General features: G+C 38.6%; 1 protein-coding gene across 1 annotated transcript in view; it reads right to left on the bottom strand.

Annotated features, from left to right (window-relative positions):
* The window catches only part of TSG101 (tumor susceptibility 101), an 81,107-nt gene extending 69,100 nt beyond the window's left edge, over positions 1 to 12,007 (bottom strand). The window contains exons 1-3 of the mRNA XM_051965455.1: positions 11,872 to 12,007; positions 5,898 to 5,982; positions 3,768 to 3,833 (exon numbers count right to left, since the gene is read on the bottom strand). Of these exons, the coding sequence (XP_051821415.1) occupies positions 3,768 to 3,833; positions 5,898 to 5,982; positions 11,872 to 11,913 (193 nt within the window). The 5' untranslated portion in view covers positions 11,914 to 12,007. The remainder of the gene's footprint in view (positions 1 to 3,767; positions 3,834 to 5,897; positions 5,983 to 11,871) is intronic.
* Positions 12,008 to 12,339: the final 332 nt, after the last annotated feature.

The following is a 12,339-nucleotide window of genomic DNA, read 5'->3' as shown; positions in this document are numbered from 1 at the left end:
GTCTAACTGTGCATGCTCTGAAAGCTCTGCTCAGAAATCTGTATTCTAGTAGCAGCCCTGTATGTCCCTCTGGGTGGGGACAGGTGGAGCTACTCCAAGCCTCACCCTTCTCCCCTAGAATGGGTTGCCCCTCTGAATGGGCAGCATGACTGTCTCGAGCCCTGCTACTCCCTATATAAGCAGAAGCTGAGTTAAGTGCACAAATGACTGCAGACCACCTAACACAGTGAACTGTCCATCTCAAACTGGATTCTCTGGCTGAGATGAGGGCCTTTGTACTGCTGATAACTCTGGGGTTGTCAGGAAGAGACTTGCCCTTGCCATAAGTCCTTGCATTTTCTAGTTTCATTTTGATTTATTTGCCTCATATTGGGTTGGTCAAAATTATGGTGCTGAGACCTCCCAGGTATCTTAGGGAGATAATTCAATAATTCAAATATTCAGAAGAAGAGTGTGTAATGTTGTGCCTCAGTTTCCCTAGTTGTCATCTTTATTTATCTTTGTATTTTTATGTTTGCCAAATGCCAATCTGTTCTGTGATAACTGTTTCTAAGATAGTTGGTGGAAGCAATTTTTATGGTATGAACTTATTGCAATCAATGGTATTATCCTGTTGCTGCTATGTCTATCCTGTATAATTACATTAGTAACCAGAATAGTTCAGTGGTCCCTATCAAAATATTGCATACAGAAAATGCTATTAAAATGATGATTCTTCAGAGAAAAGACTGGAATGTATTAAAGAGGGATGATCTTGATTGTGAACTTGATAAACAATATATAGATATATTAACTGATTTTGAAAAGTGTGTAAGTTCTTCATAGAAATATGATAAAAATCATTTACATGTTAGAAGGGGGGAGCTGTGGGGAATAGATAAGGTGAAGAACTTACAGGGATGTATGTATTCTTTTTCTGTATTTTATTATTTCTGTGTCTCCCCTATGACCTGTATAATATGTGCAGGCTCATATCTATTTGAGCCTTGGCCAGTTAGAAACATATTTACTTAACCTGAACTGATGACATTTATTGGTATTTGACATTTATCAATATTTAGTCTATTAGCTGGACCACTGTCTGCTTGATTAAGCCTGAAGGCCTGACTTTGTTTCCCAGAAATCAGGAGATTTCAGGAAACAGAAAGCTTCCATTCCAATCTCCCCAACTAGCAACAACCAATTAGATGCCTCCCCCTCCCCTTCTCAATGCTCTCTTACTTGTGATGTAATTTCTTGTATAAAAGCTATGTATCTTTACTACTTCTTTAGCCCTCCTACCGCGAGCTTATCTTGCGATGGGACGGCTCATCCTCCGGAGGTTTTTTCAATAAACAACTTTTCTGCCTTCTACTGAGTGATCTCTGAGTAGTCATTTTGGGTAAGGGTCTTCTACATCCCTCACAAGAGAATCTTAGATTACCTACTCCAGTCTTTTCATCTAAAAGAGGAAACTGAGGCTTAAAGATACCTAGACTATTTCCCACCTTATCATATCATCTTTCACATAAAAAAAATTACAGAGTTATATTTAAAAAGTTTCTCAAGTTTTCTTGAGAATTTCAAGTGACTTGTTCTAGCTTCCACAACTAATATAAGCAGCAGGATTTGGACCCTGTCCTCTGACTTCAGAGCTAGTGCCCTTCCCACTGGGTCATGTTGCCCACTAAAAACAAGAAAAGCAATTCACAAGACTGAGTCCCCTGGCCAGTTTTTAAAGCCTCGCCTACATTTAAATGATGCAATCACAATCAAATTGTCAATTAAATCTTGTTACTTCTTTTAAAAACATGTAATGGTACCTCAATGCAGTTGACATTTCTAATGGCCATGTTACTCAAAATAATGAATTAAAGCTTATCCAACTTATATCCTTACTATCACCCTCCTAATAGATCATAAAGAAATGTTTTTAAAGCACATAGTGGCATTAATTTGTTGAACACAAGTCATATCATTCTACTAACAAGCAAATCCCATCCCAACAGTTGGATGAATGCATAATTAGATGTCCTATCACTATGAAAGTCACTCACAAATTAAGGTTTATACAATTCACAATCCATTAACAAACACAGGCAACAATAAAGAAAATATATATAAAATAAATTGGTGATGCTACAGTAGACATGCCAGCTGGTCTGCCAAGCATCTATTAAGCACTTACTTTGTACCAAGTGTTGTGTTAAATAAGTACTATGGACTAAAAAAGGGCAAAACTCCTTGCTCTAATATTCACAATCTAGTAAGACACAAAATATTCAAATAATTCTGTACCAATAGGACATATGCAGGATAAATGGGGAAAAAAATCTCATAAAATGAATAGTAGTAGGAAAAATCTGTAATTGGGATTTAAACTTAATCCTGAGAGCAGCAAGGAGAACAGACGGAGATGAAGGGACAGAGCATTCCAGATATGCGGGACAGCTGTGTGAGAGCAGAGCACGGCAGTGGAGAGAAGCTAAACGTGAGTTGAAGAGGAGGAAAGGATATGGTTGTAATGGTATTTAAGTGATAGAGATTTTAGACTTGCATCTGAAAGTACTAAGGAGCAACTGGATTTTACTGAGTGGGAAGTGGTTTGACATGGTCATACAGATCTGTGCTTTATGAAGATGACTTTGACCTTTTAGAATAATTAATACAACTCCTGGTCAGGCAACTCACATTTCAGTGATGGGATCCTCCCTAGATTTGGGGTTTGCTGTTCTGTTCTCTTCTTTATTTTTCAATTTATTAATTTGTTTTTGTTAATTATGATTTGTTAATAACTTTAAACCTAAAATGCAGTTTAAATAAAGTTTGAACTTCTCTTTAAAAAAATTCATTTTGGCAGTTAAGCAGAAGATGATGTGAGTAAGAAAAGATGTGAAGCAGAGACCACTCAAAAGACTACCAAAATCATCCAGTAGAGAGATGACAAGGACTGTACTAAGACAGTGGCCATGAGAGGAGAAGAGAGGGGATGTCTACAGAGAGATGTTTTGAAGGAAGAACCAAGACTTAACAAGTGGGGCACGTGGTGTGAAACTAGGATGATACCAAGGGTGCAAGTGTGGGGGCATGACGAGGAAGAGGGAAGAGTTCTTAACAGAAACAAAAAGGCTAGGCCAAGAGGAAGATAAAAAGTAATGAGTCTGGTTCTGATATGTGGATTTTGAGATATCTGTGAGACTTCATTTCCAATGTCCCAAAGATACTTGTTCATCAAGTGCTAAAACTCAAAAGGGTTCACTGGGGTACTTGTCATGGAAGGTAGGAATGTTTAACGTGGAAAATCTAAGACTAAAGGGTTAACTCAGTCCACTGCTCTACCTGGGTTCAATTCTAAAGAACAAGATGTCCCTCCCATATTAAGATCATACTCCTAACACCATGCTGCTAACCCAACACTTAACCAGTATCTCTGCCTCCTACCTCCCCCAAATGGAGAGCAGAGTACCCAACTTTTCTCAACTCCTTCCTGCACAGAAGGCAGAAACTGGGCTCTGCTCCTTCCACTTTGCCTCTGTTGCTCTGCCTGATTTCAGCTACACAGAACAAGAAATCCCTTGTTTCCCCACACCAAGTAGTCCCAGTAGCAAGTGTTCTGTTACTGGGCACTGCACAGTCATGAGGTTCTTGCATTAGTTAGAAGGCTCCTTTCAGTTCTCACATTATAGAGCTAGAAGAATCAGATGCCTAAATCCACTAAATTCATATTCATAACGAACTACTTGAGGAAGGCTGAGAAAGCATAAAAATTCCTATTTTGAAATACTCACCTCTATAAGGCACAGGAATTGTTCCAGTAAGGCTCATTAGCTCCCTAGAATTGCCATCGTTAAAGACTAAAAGAAATGAAACAAAAATTTTAATCATGTGCACTTTTAGCAGGTATTTTCAGATTATGTACTTAAAACTGAGTCTTTGGGGCTGTTAGGTGGCGCAGTGGATAAAGAATCAACCCTGAAGTCAGGAGGACCTGAGTTCAAATCCGACCTCAGACACTAATACTTCCTAGCTGTGCGACTCTGGGCAATTCACTAAACCCCAATTGCCTTAGCAAAAAATAAATAAATAAAAAACCACCCAGTCTTTGGAAAATCTTCTAACATATAATATACTATCAATAAAGCATGCCACGCCAACAAAGTATAATTTGCTGAACCAAACAATAGGATCTGCTTGTGAAAATACAAATCAAAAGAAGAAAACTGCTTCTGAATTCCCAAAAAAGAAATTGATGGAAAGCATGATAAATGCTTATCTATCAGTTACACAAGGTTAAAATACTGCACTTATATAATCATAATAAAAAAAGCTACATTGAACTTCACATTAACTTTTCAATATGCATAGTAACTAATTGTCACTGTAAATTTCACATTTGATCCTCTATTTCATTTTTTAAAAGCAAACTGTTAAAAGCATAAAATAGATTTAATCAAAAAAGAAATACTACAGTATATGTCAGCCACATTAATATTGTTTTAGACTAGTTAAAATAATTAGATAGTATAAAGTTGGAATATTGTTGTGGTACAGAAAATGAGTGGATTTTATGAAGGATGATGTTATTCTCACTTTTTTTTTTTTGGCTACTTCAATTCTGCTTTGCTCATGGAGTATAGCACCTTCTCTGATGAGAGTATATCATTTTGGGCAGTGTCTCTTGTATCATGCAATCAATTCTAAAGTTCTTAAGACCTGAAGAGTGACCATCATATGGATCTGTGTGAGTTTTCCATAAAATAGTCTTTTTTGGCAAGAGTATATTTATGTTCGTGGCATTTGAACAATATGGCTAGCCCAATGGAGTTACACTTTCTGCAGAAGAATTTGAATGCTTCATAGTTTAGTTTATCAAAGAATCTCAGTGCTTGGTATCTTATCCTGCCAGGTAATCTTCAGAATCTTCCTAAGACAATTCAAATGGAAGTAATCCAGTTTCTTGGCATGACATTGATAGTCTGTCCAGGTTTCACAGTTAAACAACAACAAGGTCAACATAATGGCTCTGTACCTTCAATCTAAGTTTAACTCTTCTCTCCCATGCTTTCCTTCCAAGCTTCCCAAATACTAAGCTAGGCAACCAGATTACATATCCAGAGCTAAAAGGACTTTACAAGCGATTTAATCCAATTCTCATATTTCACAAATGAAACTGAGGCCCGGAAAAAGTTTAAATGACTTATTTAAGCTTGTAAGGGTACCAGAATCAGTGGAATCAAATCTAGTTTGGCTATCTCCAAATCTAGCATACTAGATTGTCTCTGTAAATGTGTGCTTGTGTTTGGCCAAATCGTGTGTGTGTGTGTGTGTGTGTGTGTGTGTGTGTGTGTGTGTGTGTGTGAGTGAGAGAGAGAGAGAGAGAGAGAGAGAGAGAGAGAGAGAGAGAGAGAGAGAGTGTGTGTGTGTGTGTTTTTCCTCTCCAGGAAACTTAGACCCCCAGAGACTTAAACAATTATTGGGGGTGGTGTCTTACTTTTATCAGGACTGACTAGCTATAAAAAATGAATCTTGTTGATTTCATGAAACAAAAGCAAAACTATGTTCATCTGTGATTCCACCTTCTAAGATCCTTAGGGTCAATGAAGTAAATTTTCTCATCTGTAAAATAAATTAGATTGGACATATATCTTAGTGCATTTCTAATTCTAAAATGTAATGTTCCATGTGAAAATATTTAAAATTAAAAGGTGAAATTATTAGCTCTTTTAAACCTTAACCACAAACCTATGAATGAAGAACTGTACATTCTATTTCATCTTATCACCTTTTACTCTTACAAGGGAGAAAATTTAAATTTTAGACACTGAACTCCACAAATAAGAAACAGGAAATCATATAAACAAATAGTAACATTGCACTACACTATAGATTTTTTTAATTAAAAGAAAAAAAAATCTTACCATAAGAATCCAGTACAGGTTTGAGATCTTTGTACAGTGTAATAACACTGACAGTTTCCCGTACAGTTAGGTCTCGGTACTTGTACTAAAAGACAAAAAAATATATAATTAAGAGTTTTAATGTGAACACGTGACACACATATACTTCTAGGTCTTCCCTTAGACACTATTGAATTTTGATAAAATTCAATTCCTTAAAATTGTCTGCATTAGAAGGCTAGGGCGGGGAGGGAGAGGAGCATAGCCTGGGTGTCCAAGTAATTCAACAATTTAGTTCCATTGAAATTTATTAAGTGCCTGCCTACTATGTAGTTACTGTGCTTTGAACATAAAGAAAAAAAATGGTACAGGGAGAAAAACAGGTACATAGAAAATTAATTTTTAAAAATACACATACATATACACAGAAGAACTGCTGGAAAGTAAACACTAGCAGAATGGGGGGAAGGAAAAATCCAGACAATATCTCAGGAGATGGCAGTAAGAAAGAACCAAAGGAATCAAGCTATTCATAAGACAAAAGTGAAATACACATGGAGAAAGGGAGAAATTATAGAATAAGAGAATAGCAAACAGATATTCATCTGAAAGAGAATGAAATGCAATTAATTTGGAAAAGTAGGATAAAGCCAGACAGGGAATGACTTTACAAGACAAAGGAATCTGTGATTCAAACTACAGAAAAAGAGTTCTCAATCTTTTGGGAGATCTGATTCCCTTGGCAAAGCCAGTGAAGCCTCTGGGCCTTTTCTCAAAATGATATTTTTTAAATGTTTAAAATAAGATTAATGCATCAAACCAATTCTATACTGAAATACAAGGAATGAAGAGAGTTTGAATGAATGGCAGTTTAGTTTGAACACTAGCCTCGTAAATGAAAGGAGAGAAGCACAATAGAGATACATTGAACACTTAGCAACTGACTAGTGGTGAGTGGTCAGAGAAGAGTAAAATCCAGCAAGCACCCACCATGAGTCAGGCCCCATGCTAAACTTGGGGATACAAAGAAATATCAAAAAAAAAAAAAAGTTCTCAATTACAAAATTCTCGACAATCTAATGGGGGAAGACAACACTCAAAATGATGCTGAAAATTGAGGAAGGAGGAAGTTATTAAGTCTAGAGCAGAACAGTCAAGTAGGAAACAAGATGGCCCAGGAGGAGTTCAGCAAAGTTCTCCATCCTCCAATCAGAGGGAAGGAAAGGCTCTGGGGAAAACAATTACTGACTAGATATGAATTTTAGTGGCAACTTGCAGGATAAAGGTTCCTGGGGCATGATGGCAGAGTCCAGAGGAGTGCAGCCAAATTAAAAATTAGTATGGTAAAGTCAACTAGTGATGCAGTAGGCAGAGCACGCCTCTGGAGTCAGGAGAACTGAGTTTAAATGCGGCCTGACACTTAACACTTACTAGCTGGGCAAGTCACTTAAGCCCAACTGCCTAGCCAAAAATAAAAAAATAAAAAATGCCTTAGAAAAAGAGGAAAAAAAATTAGTATGATAATTCATAATTCTCCGTTATGTTAAATGCTAGTTTTTACTATATTCTACAATACCAGGATCTATCTATCTCTCCTCCAATTCCTAATTACTTCCAAGGCCCAACTCAAATCCCACCTCTTCCATGAAGTCTTCCCAAATCAAACTCCACAATCCATAATAAGTTCTCTCTGGAGCTCACAACATTTATCCATACTTATTTAACAATCATCTATTACCTTGGGACAGTTACTGTTATGTAGTTCATTTAAAAATCCATGAATTTTGAGTCTGTTCTCTCTCTACTAAATGCCTTCTAATGCTATAATCCCCTAGCATATATGCTTTGGCTTAAAATGCTTTATGGTTGACTTTTATTCTTCTTGAAGGCAAAATTTACTATTTACCTAGATGATGTAATCTCAATAAGGAAACAAGGAAATGTGATAGAAGCAGCATAGATTATACAGATCTATACACAGACTACAAACATACACACACAGACTATTTAGTTCTATGTAGAACTACTCTTCCAGGAAGTCAAGTATTTATTAATCATCTAACAATGTACTAACAAATAGGTTTTGTATCTGGTTCAATGCATCACCGAAGCTAATTTTATACCTTAGTTACTTCATCTGTCCCTATGTCACCAAAATGCTTTAAAAACTAAAATGAGCCAGAAATGAACTTTTCAAACTTTTGAAAACTTTTTCAAAATTTTAAGAGGTATCTTACCACTGTCGATTCTCTCTCCTCAAATGTAAAAAAGGGCCATTCTTGCTTTTACATCTCCTACATTGGAAGCATTCCCCTAGTTATTTCATATATGCAATGTTTATAAAAATTCAAAAACACTACTAAGAAATGTTTGGGATTATCATCAAATCTAGGTTGGCTATCTCCAAATCTAGTATATTAGGTTGCCTCTGTAAATGTGGGCTTGTGTTTTGGCCACATCATTTGACTATCATCAACATCTACTTTTATTTCTGTAGTCATGTGGCAAGAATCATATTAAAATGCAACTTAGAAATATTATATATATACACACACACACACACAATTTAAAAATTACAACACAAATTATGGTATTCAGAATCAGTAACAGGAAAGTTAAATGGTCTAGTGGATAGGGTACTGTTCCTGGAGGCAGAAAGGCTTTCTTCCAGAGTTCAAATTTGGTTACAGAGGTTCCCTAGTTATGTGACCATGAGCAAGTCACTTATGCCTGTTTGCCTCAGTTTTCTCAGATGTAAAATAAATTGAAGATGAAAATCCCAAATGGGGCCACAAAGAATAGGCATGATTGAAACAACTGAACCACCATCACCAAAAGTCAGTAAGGCCCAGCTTTTCTAGAAGGATATCGAATGGCCCTTTGGTATGTCTTTTTCTGTTTGACAATGATAGTACAGAGAACATCTTACAACTATGGGTTCTTTTTCACTTTTCAATTCTCTCAAGAGAAAAAAAACCTGGGAATAAGGAGGTAATAGAAAGTGGCTAAGAGATACAACTCTTAGGTGGAAAATGAACCTGAACCGGAAGAAGGCTGCCTTGGCACTGGCTTTCTTTTCTTACCATTCCTCGAACCCAAATCAAACACTGGCCAACCATGGGTCCCAGCCCAAGCCTCACTTGATCATTATTTGAGTCCAGATTGGCCCAGAGTGAATTTAAACTGTTTCTGTTTCGGCCAGAAACTCTGAGGGTCTTCCCCTCCCAGACTAAATTTTTTGAGGGGTGGGAAGTGGATAGGTGGGAAGTAGGGAGAGATTTTCTTTGACTTGTTTCTTACCTAGCCTTAATCAACTGTCACTAGTTAAAAACCTGGGCTTAAAAAGGTCAAGGTCTCCCGCTGCATTTAGGGTTGTCTCCAGTCACCCTGCTCTCCCTAGCCAATCATCTCAATCTATATCCTAAGTCCAACTGTTATGTAAACATTACATAGTAGAAATGCTCTGCCAACCTAATGCAATCAACCATTTTTTTCCTTATGTTGTTGTAATAGCATAGCTAAAAATAAACATAACCCTACCTCCCCATCATGTAAAACAGAATAAGCTCTGGAGTATGAAGATCTAAGCAGAAATGACACAAACTGTAACTTCGGGCAATTTCCATACCTTTCCGGACCCTATTTTCCTGCTGAGGGCACCTCTAGGTCTCCAACATAGATGTCTATCCCAACAGTCTGCTGATCTGGCACCTTTTATCAGTTTTTCCCCACTGCAATGTATCTACATTTAACTGAAATCAAATGCTGCAATGTGACCATGAATGGATCCCTAATATATTCAGAATCAAATAAACCCTTTTTGTAAGTTTTCACCAGTTTTACTTAATACTATGGGCTTCTTTAAGATTATCTGCAATGTATCCTATTTAGAGCTTGTTTGTACTTAAGTTGTTCACATGTTATTCCTTGTTAGATTGTAATTCCTTAAGAGAAGACTGTCTTGCTTTTCATTGTATCCTCAGTGGCTTGAACATAGCAAGCACTTAATAACGTTTGTTGGTCTGACATTTCTCATCTATAAAACGAGACTAAATTAGATAGCTTGAGGTCTCTTTCAGCACGAGAGCTATAATCCTGATTTATTTTTGTCCCCTTTATTTAGAAGTTGCAAAAAGTGCTTGCATAACTAAAAACTAGGAAGCCCTGTAAAAGTAAACTGCAACTCAATTTGAAAAGCTTTTTAAATGATGGTTTCTTTCCTTCTCTATTAAATTAATTAAAATTATCAAGTAAATCTGTCCTCTGCTTCCTTATAATTCTGTTGAAAGGAAGAAAGGAATAGCATAGCACTCACAGTTAGATCCCAAATTCAAAATAAGAGACTGCTTGTTTTATATCAAGTGAATGGAATTAACCCAAGAAAAAGTATTATTGATTATAACAGAACTTCCAATAATAATTTATATTTATGTTATATTTATAGATATTATAGCCAGAAATATAAATATAAATAAAAATAATTATTTTTGGAAAAGATGTAAGTTTTTAAAATTTAAAATAGATTTTCTGGGGATTTTTTACTAAGTTTAATAAACATACCGATAACTAAAAACATGTTAAAATTAAAATACATCATTGAAGAATACAGCATTTTAACTGCACAACATTAAATCCTATTAGAAGCATCTAGAGTAATGAGGTGGCAAAGCCAATTGAAGGGCCTAGAATAGAGAAGACTCAATCTGGCTACAGATACTTCCTAGCTTTATTTTCAATTCTGGGCAAGTTATTTGACCTTGTTTGCCTCAGTTTCCTCTTCTGTAAAATGAACTGGGGAAAGAAATGGCAAAACCCTCAAAATCTTTACCAAGACAACAATTTTTACTAAATAAAAAAGAAGCATCTAGTTTTTAAAATAGGTTATGGCAAATCACAGGAGGCTCACAAATAGTCCCAACCTAATGGTGCCCCCAAAAGCTTCTCTACAGATTTATAAAATTCTTAAACTATTATGTATCCTGGTTAAAAACAACAACAAAAAACACGGTTTCGTTTCCTAAACTGTACACAGAATAGCTTACCTGCTTCATTTGGAGGCCAAATTTGGCTGAACTATCACTGAATTTTAAAATTTACTTCGAATTTAATACTAAAATAGTTTGATTTTTTTGTAAGTGCTCCCTAAAATTAGTGGGTTGTTATTGGAGGGAAAACCCCCTCCACAACTATCCAGAACACCGGATTCTTTCTTAACTAAAAAAAAAAAATCGAGCTGTGGTTTTGATAATGATTTTTGTCCCAATAAACGGCAACATGCCCTCTCACACCAATTCTCAAATACTCTGGGTTAAAAGTTTAAATTGTTAATTATTCACTTCTCAATGCCTCAAGAATCTTCACTCAGTTCTGCTAAGTAAAATAAGTACAACTGAAGCGTTCTGACAGTAGCTGCCAAGTTGAAATCTAAAAACGGCTTTAAATTGTGTATGTGTATGTAAAAGGAAAATCTGAATATGAATTAATGAATTAACGAACTTAATGAAGGGACTGGCCATATGAAAATTAATTTCGATCCAAGTGTTCCCAACTAGGCTTGTTTTACAGTTTAATCTGCCCCAGCGGCTCGGCCCTACGATTAAAGAGGATAGATTTATTCCGGGAGGCTCGGGCTGAGACCCCGGCAGCGAGCCGAGAGCGCCCCCGCCCGGACCCGCGCCCCGGGGGCAGGGGCAAAAAGGGCGCACAAGCCGCCGGGAGACCCGAGGATTCCGGGCCCGGGGTTTGTGAGGCGCCCGGTACCAAGGAAAGCCAAGATGGCAAGCGCGGCCCAGGAGGTAGGAGTAAGGGCCAGGGCCGGGGCCCGGGACCTGGAGTATGTTGCCCCGGCCGCCGCGAGGCTGCCCGCGGAGCCCCACGGAGACGGCAACCCAAGGCCCCGCACCCACCCAGGGAGGCCTGGGAAGGCGCGCGCGCGTCAGAAGCCGTTGTCCCGGTACCCGGGGGGGAGGCCGGGGGAGGCGGTCCGAGGGCTCACCTTGCTCAGCATTTTCTTCAGCTGGCTCTCCGGCACCGCCATGACGGCCACCTCGCGCCCCCAGGCCCACAAGCTCAGCCGCTCGGGCGCTGCGCCAGGCCGCCCTACACAATCGACGCGCCCGGCCCCGGCCACCCCGCCCTCCTCTCCCCTCTTCAGCTTCCTCCGCCTCCGCCTCCCCTTTGATCAACAGGAAGTGGGAGAACAAGGCGGGCTCTTCCGTTTCTGTCACGTCACTTCCGAGGTCAGGAGGGTTAGGAGGTTAGAGGCCACAGGCCGAGGTGGCTCCTGTCTTACTCCTGGAGCTGGAACCTGCGACCTGGCGCCGCGGGCCATAATCCTAGAGGCGGGACAAGCGACTCTGGGGGACGGCAGGAAGGGTGCCCCGGAGCCGGCGTTTCCAGCCTTCGTACCCCGTGCAGCTTTTCCCATGGCCCGAGAAGACGGCTAGTGCCAGTCTGTCCCCCC

Source organism: Antechinus flavipes, chromosome 6, assembly GCF_016432865.1.
Source record: "Antechinus flavipes isolate AdamAnt ecotype Samford, QLD, Australia chromosome 6, AdamAnt_v2, whole genome shotgun sequence".
NCBI lineage: Eukaryota > Metazoa > Chordata > Mammalia > Dasyuromorphia > Dasyuridae > Antechinus > Antechinus flavipes.
The sequence above is the reverse complement of the archived record's forward strand: the minus strand, read 5'-3'. Positions and strand labels throughout refer to the sequence as shown.